Source organism: Pogoniulus pusillus, chromosome 15, assembly GCF_015220805.1.
Source record: "Pogoniulus pusillus isolate bPogPus1 chromosome 15, bPogPus1.pri, whole genome shotgun sequence".
In the NCBI taxonomy this organism is placed as follows: domain Eukaryota; kingdom Metazoa; phylum Chordata; class Aves; order Piciformes; family Lybiidae; genus Pogoniulus; species Pogoniulus pusillus.
The window spans coordinates 25042351-25059089 of record NC_087278.1 but is presented as its reverse complement, the minus strand read 5'-3'; the positions used below and the strand labels follow the sequence as shown (position 1 = coordinate 25059089).

Genomic DNA, 16739 nt, shown 5'->3' with positions numbered 1-16739 from the left:
AGTGCTGGAGTCACCACCCCTGGAGGCATTCAAGCAGTGTGTGGACCTGGTGCTTAGGGACGTGGTTTAGTGATGACCCTTCTTAGCCAGATGATCTTGGAGGTCTCTCGCAGGCAGATCTGTTCTGTGTGATTCCATAGGGCCAGAGCTGGCAGTGTCAGAGGTGGGAGCGTGGTCACACCATGACTGTTGGCACAGGGCCCCTGCTTCGTGGAAAGGGAAGTCTCTCCTTAGGCTGAAACCTGGCACTTCCTTGACACAAACGTGGGAAGCCTGCCTCGGAGCACTCCATGCCTCCTGTCCTCCCCAGGGTCACGGAAGAGAGACGATTCCCTCTCCCTGCCGAGGCGTCCATCACCTCTCCACGCTCCTCGGTCCCTTCCAGGGACTCCTGCGGGGGACCCGGACGGCTCCTGTGCGATGAGGACGTGTGGAGGGATGAGGGCCAGTGGCCACATCCCTGGGTTGCTTTGCCCAAAGGTGGCTGGGGTGATTAGACTGATGGCCTCCTGACGTCAGCTCAGATCCGTTAAAAGGTATTTATCTCGGGCTTGGGCCAAAGCTGCGGGAGAGATTAAAAGAGATTGAGGCCAAGATAATCTCCTTGCAGCATCCCACCAAAGTGGCTGCCAAAAGGCACACCACCAAATCTTCCACCGCCCCTGGCCCCTCTGCCCGGTTCTGGTTTCCCCATGCAGAGCCCAGCGTGCTGCCCAGGCAGGGGGTGGCTCCAGCCCTGCCCCCTCTTTTCGGCTGGCAGGGCCAGCGTGGGTGGCACCATCCCTCCTCCCGCCCTTCCCCAGGACAGGAGCGGTCCGTTGTCCCCAGGAAAACGGGAATTGCTGTGGACCTGCCCCAGCCCCAGCAGCTGATAATCCCAGCCTGTTCTGGCTAATCTTCGCTTTATTAGTTGGTTGCTGATATGGAGGGTGGAAGCCCAACCCGCCTGCCGGGGTCCCTTTCCCTCAGGAGCTGCCTGCTACTCTCCCTTCGCAGCCCTCCCCGTCCACCTGCTTTGCATTACATCCCAATCCGATTTCCCCAAGTCGCTGGTGTCTGATTTAATTTGCCTGACGCTGCTCCTGGAATCAGCCCTCCCACAACCCCTCCCGGCCACAGCCTTCCAGCAACCCATGGGGAGATCAGTCCGGGGAGAGGCTGAGGAGCAGAGAGGGAACGAGGGACTTGCTGGGTGGCCCAGCAGAACCGACTGGCAGCTGCAGAGGACAAGGGGCTCCTGAGCAACGGGGGAGCCGCTGGCAGCAGGGCAGGCAGTGCCGTGAGGCTCCCAGCCCGGGGGGACTGCAACCCACCTCGCTCTACAGCTCCCGGTAAGGATACTGCCTTGTGATGCTCGAGGTCACCTTGGTGAGTGGCACTTGCGACGCCGAGGTTCTTGGAGTGGTTCTGTGAGGACTCTTTTTACAAGAGCTTTCCATCAGAGGACGTGGGAGGGAAGATCATGGTGGGGAAGGAATGTGGGCTGGGGCCGAGCTGTCTTTGTGATGCTGAGGGGCTGGGGTAGGGTTGGTCGCTCTCCCTTTGGCAGGTAACTCTCACCGGTTTCCAGACTGGGACAGGAGGGTAATGCCTCTGCCGAAGAGCCTGGCACTTGCTACCCGTACACCGCCCTGCATCCCTGCTGCTCCCCTGTGCACACCTCTGTGCCGCTGGCTGCTTTTCCAAACGGAGAAGCAGCCCTCAGGAAGCAAGGGGCAGAGTAGGGTAATTGTACCCTGGCCTTTGATCTCCCGCACAGGAGAGGGAGGATCATCTCTGTATCCGGCTCTGCAAGGAGCCCAGGGTCACCAGGGCGAGCATGCCAGGCCAGCCGGGGATTACACAGAGACCCAGAGATGCTGCCTCTTAATACTCAGCCCCTCCTGCACCTTTCCCTTGTCTACTGCCCTCCCCCAGTAGCCCTCAGAGGGACCTCTCCCTCCCCAGCGGGGGCCACCTCCTCTTTGTTTTCACCTGTCTCTGGTGCTCTGAGCCCCAGAAAGGAGCGATGCAGGTGGCTCAGCAGGACAGCCCCTGGGGTGCAGGCTGGGCCCCTGCTGTGGCATGGTTCAAGGGACACAGCCACCACCTTGAAAAGTCTTAGATGATTCCACTCCCCCCCTCAGCCTCACAGGAGAGGCACTTGGTCTGCTATGAGCAGGGGCTCAGGCTGAGCGTGGTTGCCCACAAACAGGAGCACTGCTGCAGGTGCCTCCAGATTTGCCAGAAAAAGCAGAAGGGGAAGGAACAGACATGTTGGAGAGCAAAGAAGTTAAACCCAAGAACTGTGAACAGGATGAACGCAGCCAAGGTAGAGCTCAGGAGAGTGCTGTGTGAACCAAAGCAAAGTTGTGTGTGGCAGTGACAGGCTCCTCAGTGACGCCTGTAGGAGGCACAGCTCTGGGCCAGTGCTGGTGCCAACATCCTCTTCACAGTGCTGGGCTGGCAGTGGGTGCCTTGATTTTTCCAGGGTGTCTCAGGACTTGGTTTCCCCTATGGCCTGGCACCCACCTGAAAGAGCCCTTCTGGACAGCACCGAGTGTGCTCTGGGAGAAGCCTTTCCCACTAAAGCCAGGCTGGGCTGCGGCCAGGAGCAGCCAGGAGTGATCCTTGGATCCACAAGAAATAGGTAGCCCTGAGGTCTCATTGCCCACAGCCACGGCTGCCCTCGCCAGCCTTCAACCTCCTTTCCCCTTTCCTGTGTTCTTGCCCCGTTCTGGTCCCCGTTTCCTGCCCTAGATTTACATGACTGTGACTCTTTGCACACCTGCCCCTGGGCCTCCGGGGAGGCAGCTGCACTCCCCCGGGGATCAGGTAACTCACTGTGCACAGACTGCACTGGGGCCATGGGAGGAGGGGACAGGCAAAGCTGGAGCTATTATTATCACTGATCTATGGATCCTTGTCCTCTGAGGCTGAGAACAATTCCCAACTTCATTTAGTGCTCCCTCAAAAGGATTTAAGGGTTTGGACAGAGGCCTGAACCTGAGCTGCACCTTCTCTATATTTAGCCCTTTTTATCCGTCCTCTGCCCTTTGATCTCCTTGGAAAGCCCCTCAGCTGCCAGCACAACGTCAAAGGGTGGGCACCTGCGAGCTGGCACTCCTGTGCCAGTGCAACAGTGGGGAAAGCAATGCCCAGGGCAGGGAAGAGAACAGGGAAAAAGCAGGAGAGATGCATGGAAAACTGCAGACCCGCTGGATAATGAGGAGCACAGGTGCAGACATCCCCACCTGAGGCAGCAGTTGGGAGGCAGAACAAGGTTCTCAACTCCATGCAGGTCAGGGTGGGCAAAATCACAAGTCCACAAAGACAGATTAGGGTAGGTGAATGGAAGGCAATCTCAGATGGCCAAAGGTCTGACAGTCTGCACAGCTTGGGGGCCAAGCCCAGGAGATTGGAAGCAGTCAGAGCAAAGAGGTAGCCCCGCAGGAAAAGGCAATCCAACACTACGGATGGATGGAGGGATGACAGGAGCAGTTCTAGGGAGAACAGGGAAAGGTGGTGGTGTAGACTGAAACTGCAGGGCTGGTTGCTGCAGGGTGGCTGGAAAGTCAGATCTGCTACTTGGTGTGCTGGCAGGCAGCATCCAGAGCCAGACACAGTCTCTGCAGCTCCTCACTAAAGCTGGGGAGCAAATGCCACAAAATCAGATGGACCTGCAGCCTCCTGATGGAAGTTGCAAGGCTTTCCCCAGCCTCTTCCCAAAGGAGAAGTAAGAAATGCATGCAGGTGGAGTTTCAGACAAAAGCCACAAAGATGCTGAGGGGACTGCAGCTTCTCTCTGAGGAGGAGAGCCTGGGAGACCTGGAGCTGTTTAATCTGCAGAAGAGAAGACCAAGAATAAATCTTCTCAATGCTTGTCAAAATCTACAGGGTGTGAGCAAGAGGATGGGGCCAGGCTCTTTTCAGTGGTGTCCAGTGGTAGAAGAAGGAGCAATGAGCACAAGCTGGAACACAGGAGGTTTCACCTGAGCATAAAGGAAAAAACTTCGTTTTGAAGGTGCCACAGCCCTGACCCAGGCTGGCCAGAGACACTGTGGAGTCTCCTTCTCTGGAGACTAAAAACCCACCAGGACCTGTTCCTGTGCAGCCTGCTCTGGGTGAAGTTGCTTCAGCAAGAGGGTTGGACTGGATCCAACCCCTACCATTCCATCATTTTGTGTCATGGCCAACATCATTCAACAGAGCTGCAGCTCTGTGTTCTTGCTGTAGGAATCCTCTCCCCACTGTTCTATCATAGTATCATAGTATAGTCTCACAGTATCATCAGGGCTGGAAGAGACCTCACAGATCATCGAGTCCAACCCTTTACCACAGAGCTCAAGGCTAGACCATGGCACCAAGTGCCACGTCCAACCTTGCCTTAAAGTGCCCCAGGGGTGGCGACTCCACCACCTCCCCGGGCAGCCCATTCCAGTGTCCAATGACTCTCTCAGGGAAGAACTTTCTCCTCACCTCCAGCCTAAACATCCCCTGGTGCAGCCTAAGGCTGTGTCCTCTTGTTCTGGTGCTGGCCACCTGAGAGAAGAGAGCAACCTCCTCCTGGCCACAACCACCCCTCAGGTAGTTGCAGACAGCAATAAGGTCTCCCCTGAGCCTCCTCTTCTCCAGGCTAACCAATCCCAGCTCCCTCAGCCTCTCCTCATAGGGCTGTGCTCAAGGTCTCTCACCAGCCTCGTTGCCCTTCTTCTGTCCACCTGGGGGAAGAAAAAGGCAGTGGGAAAGGCCCAGCTGAGCTGATAGCCTATCCCCACCCTTGGTGTAGCCAAAGCCAGCAGCCCCAGGCCACTGTTGTGGCAGGTGCCTCTCAGCTCCAGCAGTGCTGGCCCAGGCTCCTCTCCTGCTCGCTCACTGGGTGCTGGGGCCAGCACACCACATCAGCAACTGTGTCCAGTGCATGAGCAGGCAAGGGAAGAGACAGCAGGGCTGTGGTTCTGTTCATGTCTGCAGGTAGCAAGTGCAAGTCTCTCTCTGCAAGGTAGAGCCTGAAATAGCTTCCCTCTGGGACAAGCTCATGCCTCCCAGGAGCTACAAGAGACTTCTGTCTGCCTGTCTTTGCTACGCTGAAAGCTGTGCTGTAGGAGTCCTTAACCAAGCAGAACCTCATTCCGTCTGGAGGACCAAAGGGAAGCCAATGAGACATTGAGGGTAAGGACATCTGGAGGGCAAGCCAAAGAGCTTTGCAAAGAGCTCCCAGAAGCAGCAAGCAAAAGTACTTGGGAGCTATTTCCATGTGCTTGCCCACAAGCAAGGGAGCAGCCTGGCATGGCAAAAAACAAAGCCCCAGTGGCTGGAAGAGAAAAGCCTGCAGGCAGCAGGCCAGAGGGAGATGGAGGTGATGTGACCCACAAGGACTAGAAGAAAATCTGCAGCTCCTACTGAAGCATTCGTTGCCCTCGGGGCAAAGCACTGGTTCTGATAATGAACAGCAGCTGGAGCACATGTGGACACTCATCTACCCAGGTGAAATACTGAAATAATCACAGACCAGATTTGTCCACAAGAGTGGGAAATTCTAGAGCCACTGCTGAAGTCTGCAGTGCAGGTAACGAGAATAAACCAGAGATGCTGTGTGCTTGTATGGGGCATCTGTACCTGGACTGCTTCACTGCTCTCACTGTGAAATTCTCTCATCTAAAAGCTGGAAATAACTGACAAGGGCTTGGAGACCAACAACAGAGGTGAAAGGATGTGTGACACCTTACAGGGGAGGAGTCACAGAATGGTGGGGGTTGGAAGGGACCTCTGAAGATCATCTAGTCCAACCTGTTTGTTAGAGCAGGATGACTGCACTGCTCTGAGGAGACCTCACCTGCAGTGCTGTGTCCAGCTCTGGAGCCCTCATCACAGGAAAGACATGGACCTGATGGAGACCATCTGAAGGAGGCCACAAAGATAATCAGGGGGCTGGAACATCTCTGCTATGAGGACAGGCTGAGGGAGCTGGGGTTGTTCAGCCTGCAAAAGAGAAGGCTCCAGGCAGACCTAATAGCAGCCTGCCAGTACCTGAAGTGGGCTACAAAAAGGCTGCAGAGGGACTGTTTGCAAAGGCCTGCATGGACAGGATGAGGGACAATGGTTTGAAATGAGAGAAGAGCAGACTTAGATTGGATGTTAGGAACAAATTCTGCACCATGAGGGTGCTGCAACATTGCAACAGGTTGCCCAGGGAAGTGGTTGAAGCCCCAACCCCAAAGATAGTCACAGTCAGATTCGACAAGGCTGTGAGCAAGCTGCTCCAGTGGAGGATGTCCCTTCTGACTGCTGTGGGGTTGGACTGGATGAGCTTTGGGAGTCCCAACCTGAACCACGGTGTGATTCTGTGACTAAGTGTTCTCTGTAGTCTGCAAAAGAGATGGACAGAGATGGACAAAGGTGGACATGACAAAGATCTACAAAACACTGAATGATGCCTAGGTGAACATAAATCAGTTATTTTCTGATACTTCCAGCTCAAAAATTAGGGCCCACCAGTGGGACTTGTACTTATTTGCAGAGCTTCCCACTAAGCTGCACAACTCATCACTGTGGCATACTGAGGACGCCAAATCTTGACACGGGCAGAAATAACGTGGGGGCAGATGCACAGGAGAGAAGTGCAGCAAGGACCCACATGCTGCCTCTATCTGCAGACACCAGGGAAAAGTTTGACCTAGGAAAGTAGGAGAAATACTTTTATCTGCTCATGTTACTTCAAGATCCTTTCCTAGGCATCCACCTTTTCATTTTTCTGGGTAAGAGAAACCAGAAAGGAACCCTGAGAGGGCACCTCAACAGCCCCCAGGTTTCCTTAGTGGTCACAGAGCTGGTGGGCATTGCCTGGTGATGCTGTGCCTGAAGCAAGTAGGAAACCCCCCTGGGCTTCTTGCCCCCATCAAATTTCCTCCTGCTAGAGCTGAGTTGTGCAGCTTGGTCATGGGCAGGGATCAGCTGATGAGAAGGACCCGGGTCCTGGTAGGGCTTCAAATGGAAAGTGTAAAAATAAAGAAGTGAGAGGGCAGATTTGGCCAAGAAATGATTGCTAAGCCTTTAAGAGGGGTGCCTACATCTGCACAACTGAGCAGTTCTATCAGTGCCCTTTCTACCTCACATCTCTCTCCCTGCATTTATCTCCCCAGAATCAAGGCTGCCTCCGGTGGAGAAGCCACCCCTAGGTCACAAAGATGGGGGAAATGGAACAGATGAAGCAGGAAGCTGAGCAGCTGAAGAAGCAGATTGCGGTAATGCTGGCAACAGCCATGACATTGCTGAGTGAGCCTCTGCCCCCCTGCCTCCCACTTCCCCTCCTGCCACAACCTGAGTGTTGAGCTTTCTCCACCTTCATCCTTTGAGACTTCTGAAGTCCTGCACAGCTAATGGAGATCTTCAGAGTATGGTGGGGGGAAAAGTGAGAGGGGAAGGGAGAAAAGAGAGGAGAACATGAGAAATAGCCCCAGGCACTGTTATTGGGGGGGGGGGAGGGCAAAGACCATAGTGTGTCCCCAGAACCTCTTCTGCCTGGGAGGCAGCTGGTGTTCTGCATAGAAAGTGGGTAGCATGGGGAACTGGATGCTGAGCAGCTTTTGTATCAGCTTCCTGAGGTTTGACTGGCACTGAGGTGCCCTAGTCACAGGCTGGGATCCCACTGTGGTGGCCACAAGCCAACAACAGCACAGCCATAGTTCTTGAGTTTCTCCTGCCACTGCCTTCATCACACAGCTTTGCTCTGTCTCATTTGCTCCTCTCTTGCCCAGGATGCCCGGAAAGCCTGTGCAGACACAACGCTTGCTCAGGTAAGGAACAGGGCTGGCTGGGCAGGGGAGTCTGTGGGGGGGGAATCAGCCAGCAACACTCCAAGGGGAGTGCTGGGGAGTGCTCTCCAGCTGGGAAGCAGAGTTAGGAGGCAGAGATGTGGGGAGTAGTAGAGCTCTTACCAGTCCAAGACTAATTCTTTCTCTCCCCTCATGGTCTCCTCAGATTGTGTCTGGAATGGAGGTTGTTGGCCGCATCCAGATGCGGACCCGAAGGACCCTGCGTGGGCACCTGGCCAAGATCTACGCCATGCACTGGTCCACAGACTCCAAGTGAGAAATGCTGATCTGCTGGGCACAGGGCAGCACACAGGTGTGGAGGGCAAGAGGCTCTACTGGGAAGAGAGCTATTAACATGATCTTCTTCCTCTCCCACAGACTTCTGGTCAGTGCCTCACAAGATGGGAAACTGATTGTGTGGGACACATACACAACCAACAAGGTAGAAGTCTCCTGGCTGCAGCACGCCGGGGGTTGGGGTGGGTGCCCTCGCTCTCTTGCCTCTGCTGCTGCAGTCTCAGCGTTGGTTCTTGCCCTTCCAGGTTCATGCCATTCCTTTGCGTTCTTCCTGGGTCATGACCTGTGCCTATGCCCCCTCAGGCAATTTTGTGGCCTGTGGGGGCCTCGACAATATGTGCTCCATCTACAACCTCAAGACTCGTGAAGGCAACGTCAAAGTGAGCAGAGAGCTCTCAGCCCATACAGGTGTGTGTGTGTGCTGCCTACCTGCAGCCTGGGTGCCCTCTGCCTCCAAACCCCACTCTTCCAGCCCTGGCCTGTTGCTCACACATGCTTGTCCCTGCTTCCCAGGTTACCTGTCCTGCTGCCGATTTCTTGACGACAACAATATTGTGACTAGCTCTGGAGATACCACATGGTGAGTTACCTTCTGCATCCCAGGGATATCCACTAAGCAGGAATTGCTCCTGCACGGAGAGGCCATGCAGAGCACTTTAGGAAGCCAGCTCTACTCTTCCTCCTGTGGAGGAGCAGGTGTTCTTTTCCTGGCTGAGGTCAGGTCAAGATGCAAGTCTCTTGGTGAGGCTGTGGCAGCCATGCAGTCAGTTCTCACAATGTCTTTTATCCCAGGATAGAAAACCTCATAACTGTATGTAGCATCCATATAGGTGCTCCACTTCTCAAGTCTTGCCCACTGCAAGGGACACCTGAAAAGCCAGTGCCAGAATCTTGTGGTCCCCAGCACTCAGGTCTCACTGTTCTAGGACTGTGAGTACTGCTGAGCCTTTATTCACCATCACCTATCCTGATACCTCCTTTGGAAAAGCCTCCTGAATGAGGGCAAGACAGAATGTTCCATTTCATTGAACTTGATGATCTCCAACCTCTTTTCCAACCAAAACCGATCCTATGATTCCCACCAGATTGATTTGCCTGGCTGTAATGTGGGGTCCCTGTGAACATGATCTGTGCAGCCCACCAGCATGTGGACACAGCAGATAGGTCTGACTCTGAGTCCCTTTTATCTCATAGAATCTTGGAATGGTTTGGAAGAGGCCTCCAAAGCTTATCCAGGCCAACCCCACTGCAGTCAGTAGGGACATCCTCTGCTAGAGCAGCTTGCTCACAGCCTTAGCCAGCCTCAGCTTCAATGTCTTCAAAGATGGAGCCTCAACTACTTCCCTGGACAACCTGTTGCAGCATTCCAGCACCTTCATGGTGCAGAACTTGTTCCTAACATCCAATCTAAATCTGCTCTCATTTCAAACCATTGTCCCTCCTCCTATCCCTGCAGGCCTTTGCAAACAGTCCCTCTGCAGCCTTCTTGTAGACTCATTCAGGTCCTGGAAGGTGTCACTACAGCCTTCTCCAGGCTGAACGACCCCAGCTCCCTCTGCCTGTCCTCATAGCAGAGCTACTCTACCCCTCTGATCATCCTTGTGGCTTCCTCCACATGCTATTCATCATGTCCATGTCCTTCCTGTGTTAAGGGCTCCAGAGCTGGACATAGCACTGCAGGTGAGGTCTCCCCAGAGCAGAGCAGAGAGGCAGAATCAGCTCTCTCCATCTCTGGCCATGCTGCTTTAGATGCAGCCCAGGCTGCCATTGGCCTTCTGGGCTTCAGGTGCCCATTGCTGGCTCATGACCTGCTCCTCATCCACCAGCACTTCCAAGTCCTTTTCTGCAGGGCTGTTCTCAGTGTCATCACCCCCAGCCTGGATGGATACCCAGGGTCACCTCCTGTCAGTATTCCCTTCAGCTGTTGCAGTGATGGGAACAAGGAATCCAACCGCATACCCTGCCAGGCTTAGTTTTCTTCTACTTTGGCAAAAGTTTGAGCAGCACACTGTGAGGAGGCATCCTGCTGTGTGCAGCTGGTTCCAGTGACACCCTCCACATATTGTCCCATGCTGTAGCCAGGCCCATGGCTTCCTTCCTTGGCTTTGTGAGTGGGACAGCTCCTCAGTGCTGCAGCTCCTGTCTGCTTGGCTTGTCTCTGAGAAGTCCTCTCCTCTCCCACAGCGCGCTCTGGGACATCGAGACAGGGCAGCAGAAGACAGTGTTCATCGGTCACACTGGAGACTGTATGAGCTTGGCTGTCTCCCCAGACTTCAAACTCTTCATCTCTGGGGCTTGCGATGCTACTGCCAAACTGTGGGACGTGCGGGAGGGCTCCTGCCGCCAGACCTTCTCCGGGCACGAGTCCGACATCAATGCCATCTGCGTACGTATGCTGCAGCAACGGCGGGGGGGAGGCAGGGCAAAGGGAACAGGTCTGAAACAGGGTCTTGGGACAAGATTGAAAGAAGCTGTCACGGTCAAGTGAGGAATGAGAGTTTCAGGAGACTGTGGCCCCATGAAGCAGGGAGTTCACCGAAATTCACAGCTGGATCTTTCCAGACCTTGGGGCACCAAAGCATCTGGATCTAACTCCAAGCACTGCTTGGACTCAGCCATCACACTCTGGTCTGTGGAGCTCAGCAGCCTAATGCAAGTGTTGGTTCAGCTTTGCTCATAGCAGCTTTTGGGAACCATGGGTCAGACATGCTCCAGGAGCCCTGGCCCAAGACCAGGCAGGAATACTTAGCTAGGGGTCTCAGTCAGCTCCAGAGAGCAGAGGTGGGAAATGGGGATAGCAGGAAGATGTTCTGAAATGAAAGGTTCACAGAAGACAGCACAGACATTCAGGGCAACTATGCCCCTCAGTCATGAGTGCAAAACAGAGCCCTAGAGATGGCAGGACAAGAAATATGTCCAAGTGGCTAACTAAATGTGTGCCAGCTTCCTCCAGTATCTGTTACTTCAACCACCCTCCACTGGCTTCAACCAGTGCAGCTGTTCTCACCTGTCCTATAGCTGCCCTACCAGCCACAATACTCTGCCACACTCACCCCTGAGGAGCTCTTGTTAGCACCTCAGAGCAAGGACACAGCAAAGACTGGGCATGAGAATTAGACAAAGCCTCTCATGGCTCTGAATTATGCCAGACCCTCTTTGAGGGATGACGGATGCTTGTCAAGCCCTAAACTCACAGCTGAAGTTAAAGACACAATCCTTCCTCAAGCACCAGGATGTCTTGAAATAGCCCTAAGTCATTTGCTTTCCTGAGGTGGATGGGGTCTCCTAGGTCTTAGGGGAAGCATCAGTTGTCTCCTTCAGCAGACTCAACTTTTACAATCCAGTACCGTGCCCCACTGGGTTTTCCCACCTCTGTGGTTTCCTGATGGTGAGCAGGGAAGCAAAAGAGCCGAGGCAGTCTGAAAGGCACAGGCTGCTCACAGTCTGGTGTGTGGCCTCCTTAGTTCTTCCCCAACGGCGAGGCCATCTGCACGGGCTCGGATGATGCCACCTGCCGCTTGTTCGACCTGCGGGCGGACCAGGAGCTCATTGTGTACTCGCACGAGAGCATCATCTGCGGGATCACCTCCGTCGCCTTCTCCCGCAGCGGGCGCCTGATGCTCGCCGGCTACGACGACTTCAACTGCAACATCTGGGACGCTCTGAAAGCGGAGCGTGTGGGTGAGTGGCTCCTGGAGGTCTCTTTCACTCCCTACAAGGTCTTCTGTCCCCTAGCAAGGCAAGGAAGAGCACTCACTGTCTGCTGAAAGGGACACATCCTGTACCGACTGAAACCCAGTGAAGCCTCTTTGCACTTAAGCAGCACAGCGCAGCCAGTACAACTCTTGTGCAGAGCTAGAGTTGGTAACGTAAGGAAGCCGAGACAGTCTCAAGGAGGAAAAGGCCATTCAGGTTCCTGTTAGCTACAACTCCTCATAAGCACCAGTAGTATTTCCTGCTTTCTCCTAGCCTTTGCCAATTGCCAGTTCCAGCTACTCACCAGGCCACCTTGTTGGCCAGACTCCAGCCTGAGCAGGGACCTGGGCTTGTATCCAGCATCTTTGGATAATCTGTGATTCTGCTGATACAAAGAATCCACCCAAGTGCCATTTTTCTTCCAGATGGAGGCCCTGGCTCTCAAAAATGTAGAGTGCAGCCCTCCAGCAGCATTGCTATTCCTCAGCCTTGCCAGTGATGCCCTCATTTCTTAGTCCTACCATTGCTCCCATGTAAAAGCAGTCGCACAGGGATGCAGCTAGCCAGACCTTTCCATGAATATTCTGTGGCCTGCCCATGGGTGGTGGCTTTATATGCCATGCATAAATGCTCTTATTGTTAGCCATAGACTGATTCCAAAACGTTGTGCAGGAGCAGACAGCACAGAGGGGTGCAGGCACACAGTCTACAATGCATGTCCTCAGCACGCTCAACAACTTCATCTCTCCCAGGCCCTGCTTCTCTTCCTGACCTCTCTTCTTTCTACCCTCATAGGAATCCTTTCTGGCCATGACAACAGAGTGAGCTGCCTCGGGGTGACAGCAGACGGTATGGCTGTTGCCACTGGCTCCTGGGACAGCTTCCTCAAGATCTGGAATTGAGGACAGCAGCAGAGAGGGGAAGCACAGCAGGAGCACGGCCGCAGCCCGAGCCCAAGTGAACAGCACAGCCAGCTGAGCGCAAACGAAACGCCCACCTACCACTCCCACTTGTCTCTAGACACAGGTCACTGTAGGGGTCTCCAGAGTGGAAAAGATAGGTTGGGGATGGGGAGCAGGGGGAGCAGGAGCTGAGGAGCAGGAGCACGTGCACTGGCCCTTCTCTCCACCTCTAAACAGGCCCAGCGGGTTCCAGCCTCGTGCAGGCTCAAAGACCTGCAAAATACAGTTCATTATGACTCAGGAGTTTACAGCACACTTCAGACACCCTGCATCTTCCCTCAAACACCTCTACCCACATTGAAATCCATCCCTCAGAAGACCTCTCATCCAACAACTCCGTCCCTGACTTAACTCTACCTAGCTTCCCTGGAAAGCTATCCAGACAGCCTGAGAGACATCCTGGATCTGAGATGTCTATCAAGCAACCTCAAACCAAAAGCTAGCATAACACCAGGCTCGACTTAGTTCAAGTCTATCTATGCATAGATGGGGGAAAGGAAGCCCTCAGACCTGCAAAGTACCAGGGAATGTTCTATTCTTATGTATTGTATGCTTCTTGCTGTTCCTTCTTTTTGCCTCACTCCTGCATTGTGTGGTGACCCTGTCTACCCATTAGTCATCAACCCGTTTTCAAGTCTGCTCTAGCTCTTCATAGCCCTGACAAATAAAGCAAGCTCACATAAGCACTGCAGGCTGTGTTCTTTCTAGCATTGCAATGAGCTATTGCAAACACAACTTTCCTGTTAACAGTGCCTGCTGACCCCAGCCAGAGAACATCTCATCCACCAGCCTTGCTCTGCCTATGTGTTCCTAAACCCTTGTCTTCAAAGACTGGCTTGAAGTTGGAAGGGAACATGGGCAGGGACACCTCTCACTAGACTACATCACTTAAGGCCTCATCCAACCTGGTCTTAAGCACTTCCAGGAATGAGGTGTCCACAGTTTCTCTGGGCAACACCATCCAGTGTTCCAGCACCCTCATAGTAAAGTTCTTCCTACTGTCCAGTCTAAATCTACCCTGCTGCTCTAGTTTAAAACCACTGCCCCTACTCCTTGCACCACATACCCAGAGTCCACACCCTCCAGTTTTCTTATAGCTCCTTTCAGGTACTGGAAGGCTGCTCTAAGGTCTCCAAGGACCCTTCTTTCCTCAAAGCTGAAGAGACCCAGCTCCCTTAGAGTGCAGAGGAGGGCCACAAAGATCAGCAGGCTCTATCTCAAACAGATGCATGTAGTTGTGTTGGGGGCCCCAGTACTGGATGCAGATGAAGTAAAAAGAAAACATTGCACTGGACAAGCAGGAGCCTCCTATTGTCCTAGCATGGTGTAGATAGTCAAAAGTTTAATAAAAAATTGCTAGAGGTCAGAAATCTACAGTAAGTCAATACAGACTAGGCACAACAGAAGAGCCAAAGTCTGTACTTCACATAGAACAGGTGAAGCTGAGGGAGAGACTGTGCTCTGCCCTTGCTCCAGCAGGTAAAGGTGAGAAGAGTGACCACAAGTCTGGAGTTTCAGTCTGTTGCAGGATTTCTCGTCCCAGATGTTTCTCAAAACATAAAAGCAAAGTTCAGCAAGATCCCAGAAGAGGAAAGCCCTAGTTCTCCACAAACAGGCACTGTTGGTTCTCTTTGTTCAAATCACTCCAAGCATAGTTCCCAGATTTGAGGCTCCTGCTTGGGTCCACCATCACTTCCTTCTCCCCAAGGCTCTCTCCCAGCACATGCCTCTTGCCCTAGAAAAAAGAAAAAACTCTGATTAACTGAGGGTTAGTTCTTCAGTGGAACATGCAGCCCATTCATCTTTGGCTCTCCTGTGACAATATCAAAGCATGATGGATTTCTTTCTACAGCCAAAAGAGAAAAGATGCACAGAAATGGGCAATACCACAAGGCCAAAAATACAGACATTGAGCAAGACTTGGGAGGCATGCAGGAACAAGACTAACCCACAGAAGCCACCAGGCTCTACAGGCCTAGGAGGCCACAGTTCCACAAACCAAGGCCCTACAAGACACAGAAACTGAAGAAATGGATTTCCTTCAGCTCATTCTCCCTCCCAGGGTACAACTCATCAAGATTTACCTGGCGAGGGGCAGGAGCACTGGGGGAATTGTCATCTTGCAGGATGCTGAGGGGAGAGCGCCCAGCTCCACCAGCTGCTGCCATGACTTTGGTGGTGGTTTTGCGTTTCATGGGCTTGCTCCCTAGTGACAGAAGGAAACACATGTCACAAGAAGAGACCTGGATTTTGAATACCTCCTGCCTTTTGTGATCTCGCTTGCTTGTCTGTACAGTGGAGACTGCCATTCAAGGACTTCCAGGTAAATTGCTCATGGAAAGGTTGAAGTTGGGAGGGAACTCTGGAAGACAGCTGTTGGGAGGGAACTCTGGAAGACAGCTGTTGGGAGGGAACTCTGGAAGACAGCTGTTGGGAGGGAACTCTGGAAGACAGCTGTTGGGAGGGAACTCTGGAAGACAGCTGTTGGGAGGGAACTCTGGAAGACAGCTGTTGGGCTCATCATGCTCCAACAGGGCCCAGGTAGAAGCCCAGGACTGTGACAAGATAGCTTTTGAGTATATCCAAGAACAGAGAATCTAACTGTTCTGAGCAACTTGCTCCAGTATATGGTCAGCCTCACAGTGAAAAAGCATTCCCTGATATTCAGATAGAGCCTCCTGTGCTGCAGTTTGTGCCCACTGTCTCTGGTGGGCACCTGCCTCTCCCCTTCACATACTCTCCCTTCAGATCCCTGTGAGCCTTCTCTTCTCCACACTGAAGAGTCCTAGTTTCCAGTCCCTCCTCATAGGAGCAATGATCCAAGAGAGCTTTCTGAAGCAGTCTACAGACTCGCAGCACCTCCTCCACCCACACTCCCTCAGCTCATCCCAGACACTCCAAGACGACGCAGAAGAGGCCTCCACGATTCCAAGCCGGTGTTGTCAGAAGGGTGAAGAGCTGTCCCTCCCTTACCTCTTTAAAATACCAACTGAAAGATTTCCTGACAGAAATCAGTCGCCTAAAAGAACAGTTCCCAAAAGGGAAAGTCACAAAGCCAAGCCATCCCAGGTGGTGGGAGACAGCTGAAGTGGGTTGGTAGGGCACATACATGGTCTGTGGAAGCAAACGAGCCCGGAAACGGGCACGGGAGGGTGCTGACAGGCTTGTACGCGGACCGTGCATCTCCCCAGGCACACGGAGCCTCCGCCGCGCTTCCCCTCCCATCCAGCACTCACCCGAGAAGAAGCCATGCCCGGCAAGGCGGGCTGGCCAAACCGGGCCTGCGCTGGGAGAAGGCGGCGCCTCCACCTTCTCCTCCGAGACGACAGCGGCCGCTTCTGGGCCTTCAGCGGGCAGAGAGCTCCGCCGAGCCGAACCCGCGGCGGGGCAGGCTGCGCCGGACGGCACTGGCTCCTGCGCCGCGGCCTCAGCACCGAAGGTCTCGCCGAGCTGCTTCACTAGGTGATCCACACTGTCTGACGGGGAAGGAGAAAGGGGGGGAAGAAGGGAGGGGTGGAGGGCAGGAAGGGCCGTCCAGCTCTAGCCGGTTGCCTTCTCGGGACGGAGGGGGACGAACGACAAGGTTTCACTTACCACTCCACGTGGCTCTCATGGGCGTGCGGAAGATACCAGGCGTTGGCGAACGCGGGTCGCAGTCCTGACTGATATTCACCGCCGGCTCGGCAGGGCTAGGCTGAGGGCTGCCTATCGGGGAGCTCACTACCTGCAGAGAGAGCAGGTATGAGAACCAGGGACGGAAAACAGCAATTGCGGGCGAAAAGGCGCCTACCTCAATGGGGGTGCGCGGAATGCCGGCACTCGGGGAGCGAGGATCGCTAACATGGGCCAGGTGCTTGTTGCGGAGGGCGAGAGGAGTCGCCGGGGCGCTGCCGGAGACCCCCATGGCGGCGGGCGCCGAACCGCTCTCCCCTCTGCCCCGCCCGCCGCCACCGTTCAAATCTCCCGCGAGATGCGCGGCGCCTCCCCATTG

General features: G+C 54.1%; 2 protein-coding genes across 2 annotated transcripts; one reads left to right on the top strand and one right to left on the bottom strand.

The window, feature by feature from the left end:
- The first annotated feature begins 7145 nt into the window (after window positions 1–7145).
- Window positions 7146–13419, top strand: GNB3 (G protein subunit beta 3). Its single transcript, XM_064155862.1, has 9 exons — window positions 7146–7223; window positions 7737–7775; window positions 7960–8066; window positions 8172–8235; window positions 8336–8498; window positions 8604–8670; window positions 10275–10476; window positions 11555–11771; window positions 12582–13419. The coding sequence occupies exons 1-9, from the start codon at window positions 7167–7169 to the stop codon at window positions 12686–12688; spliced, it is 1023 nt and encodes a 340-aa protein (XP_064011932.1). The 5' UTR covers window positions 7146–7166; the 3' UTR covers window positions 12689–13419.
- A 651-nt stretch (window positions 13420–14070) lies between these two features.
- On the bottom strand, window positions 14071–16710 carry CDCA3 (cell division cycle associated 3). Its single transcript, XM_064155864.1, has 5 exons — window positions 16539–16710; window positions 16343–16472; window positions 15985–16224; window positions 14833–14954; window positions 14071–14483 (listed from the first exon to the last, which is right to left on the bottom strand). The coding sequence occupies exons 1-5, from the start codon at window positions 16650–16652 to the stop codon at window positions 14346–14348; spliced, it is 744 nt and encodes a 247-aa protein (XP_064011934.1). The 5' UTR covers window positions 16653–16710; the 3' UTR covers window positions 14071–14345.
- Between the last annotated feature and the right edge of the window lie 29 nt (window positions 16711–16739).

Coding starts and splice junctions, on each gene's coding strand:
- CDCA3 (XM_064155864.1), bottom strand. CDS start 16,652: ATGGGGGTCTCCGGCAGCGCCCCGGCGACTCCTCTCGCCCTCCGCAAC. Junction 14,955..15,984: donor CGGGCATGGCTTCTTCTCGG/GTGAGTGCTGGA, acceptor TTCTGTCACTAG/GGAGCAAGCCCATGAAACGC. Junction 14,484..14,832: donor GTGCTCCTGCCCCTCGCCAG/GTAAATCTTGAT, acceptor TCTTTTTTCTAG/GGCAAGAGGCATGTGCTGGG.
- GNB3 (XM_064155862.1), top strand. CDS start 7,167: ATGGGGGAAATGGAACAGATGAAGCAGGAAGCTGAGCAGCTGAAGAAG. Junction 8,499..8,603: donor AGAGCTCTCAGCCCATACAG/GTGTGTGTGTGT, acceptor CCTGCTTCCCAG/GTTACCTGTCCTGCTGCCGA. Junction 10,477..11,554: donor CCGACATCAATGCCATCTGC/GTACGTATGCTG, acceptor TGGCCTCCTTAG/TTCTTCCCCAACGGCGAGGC.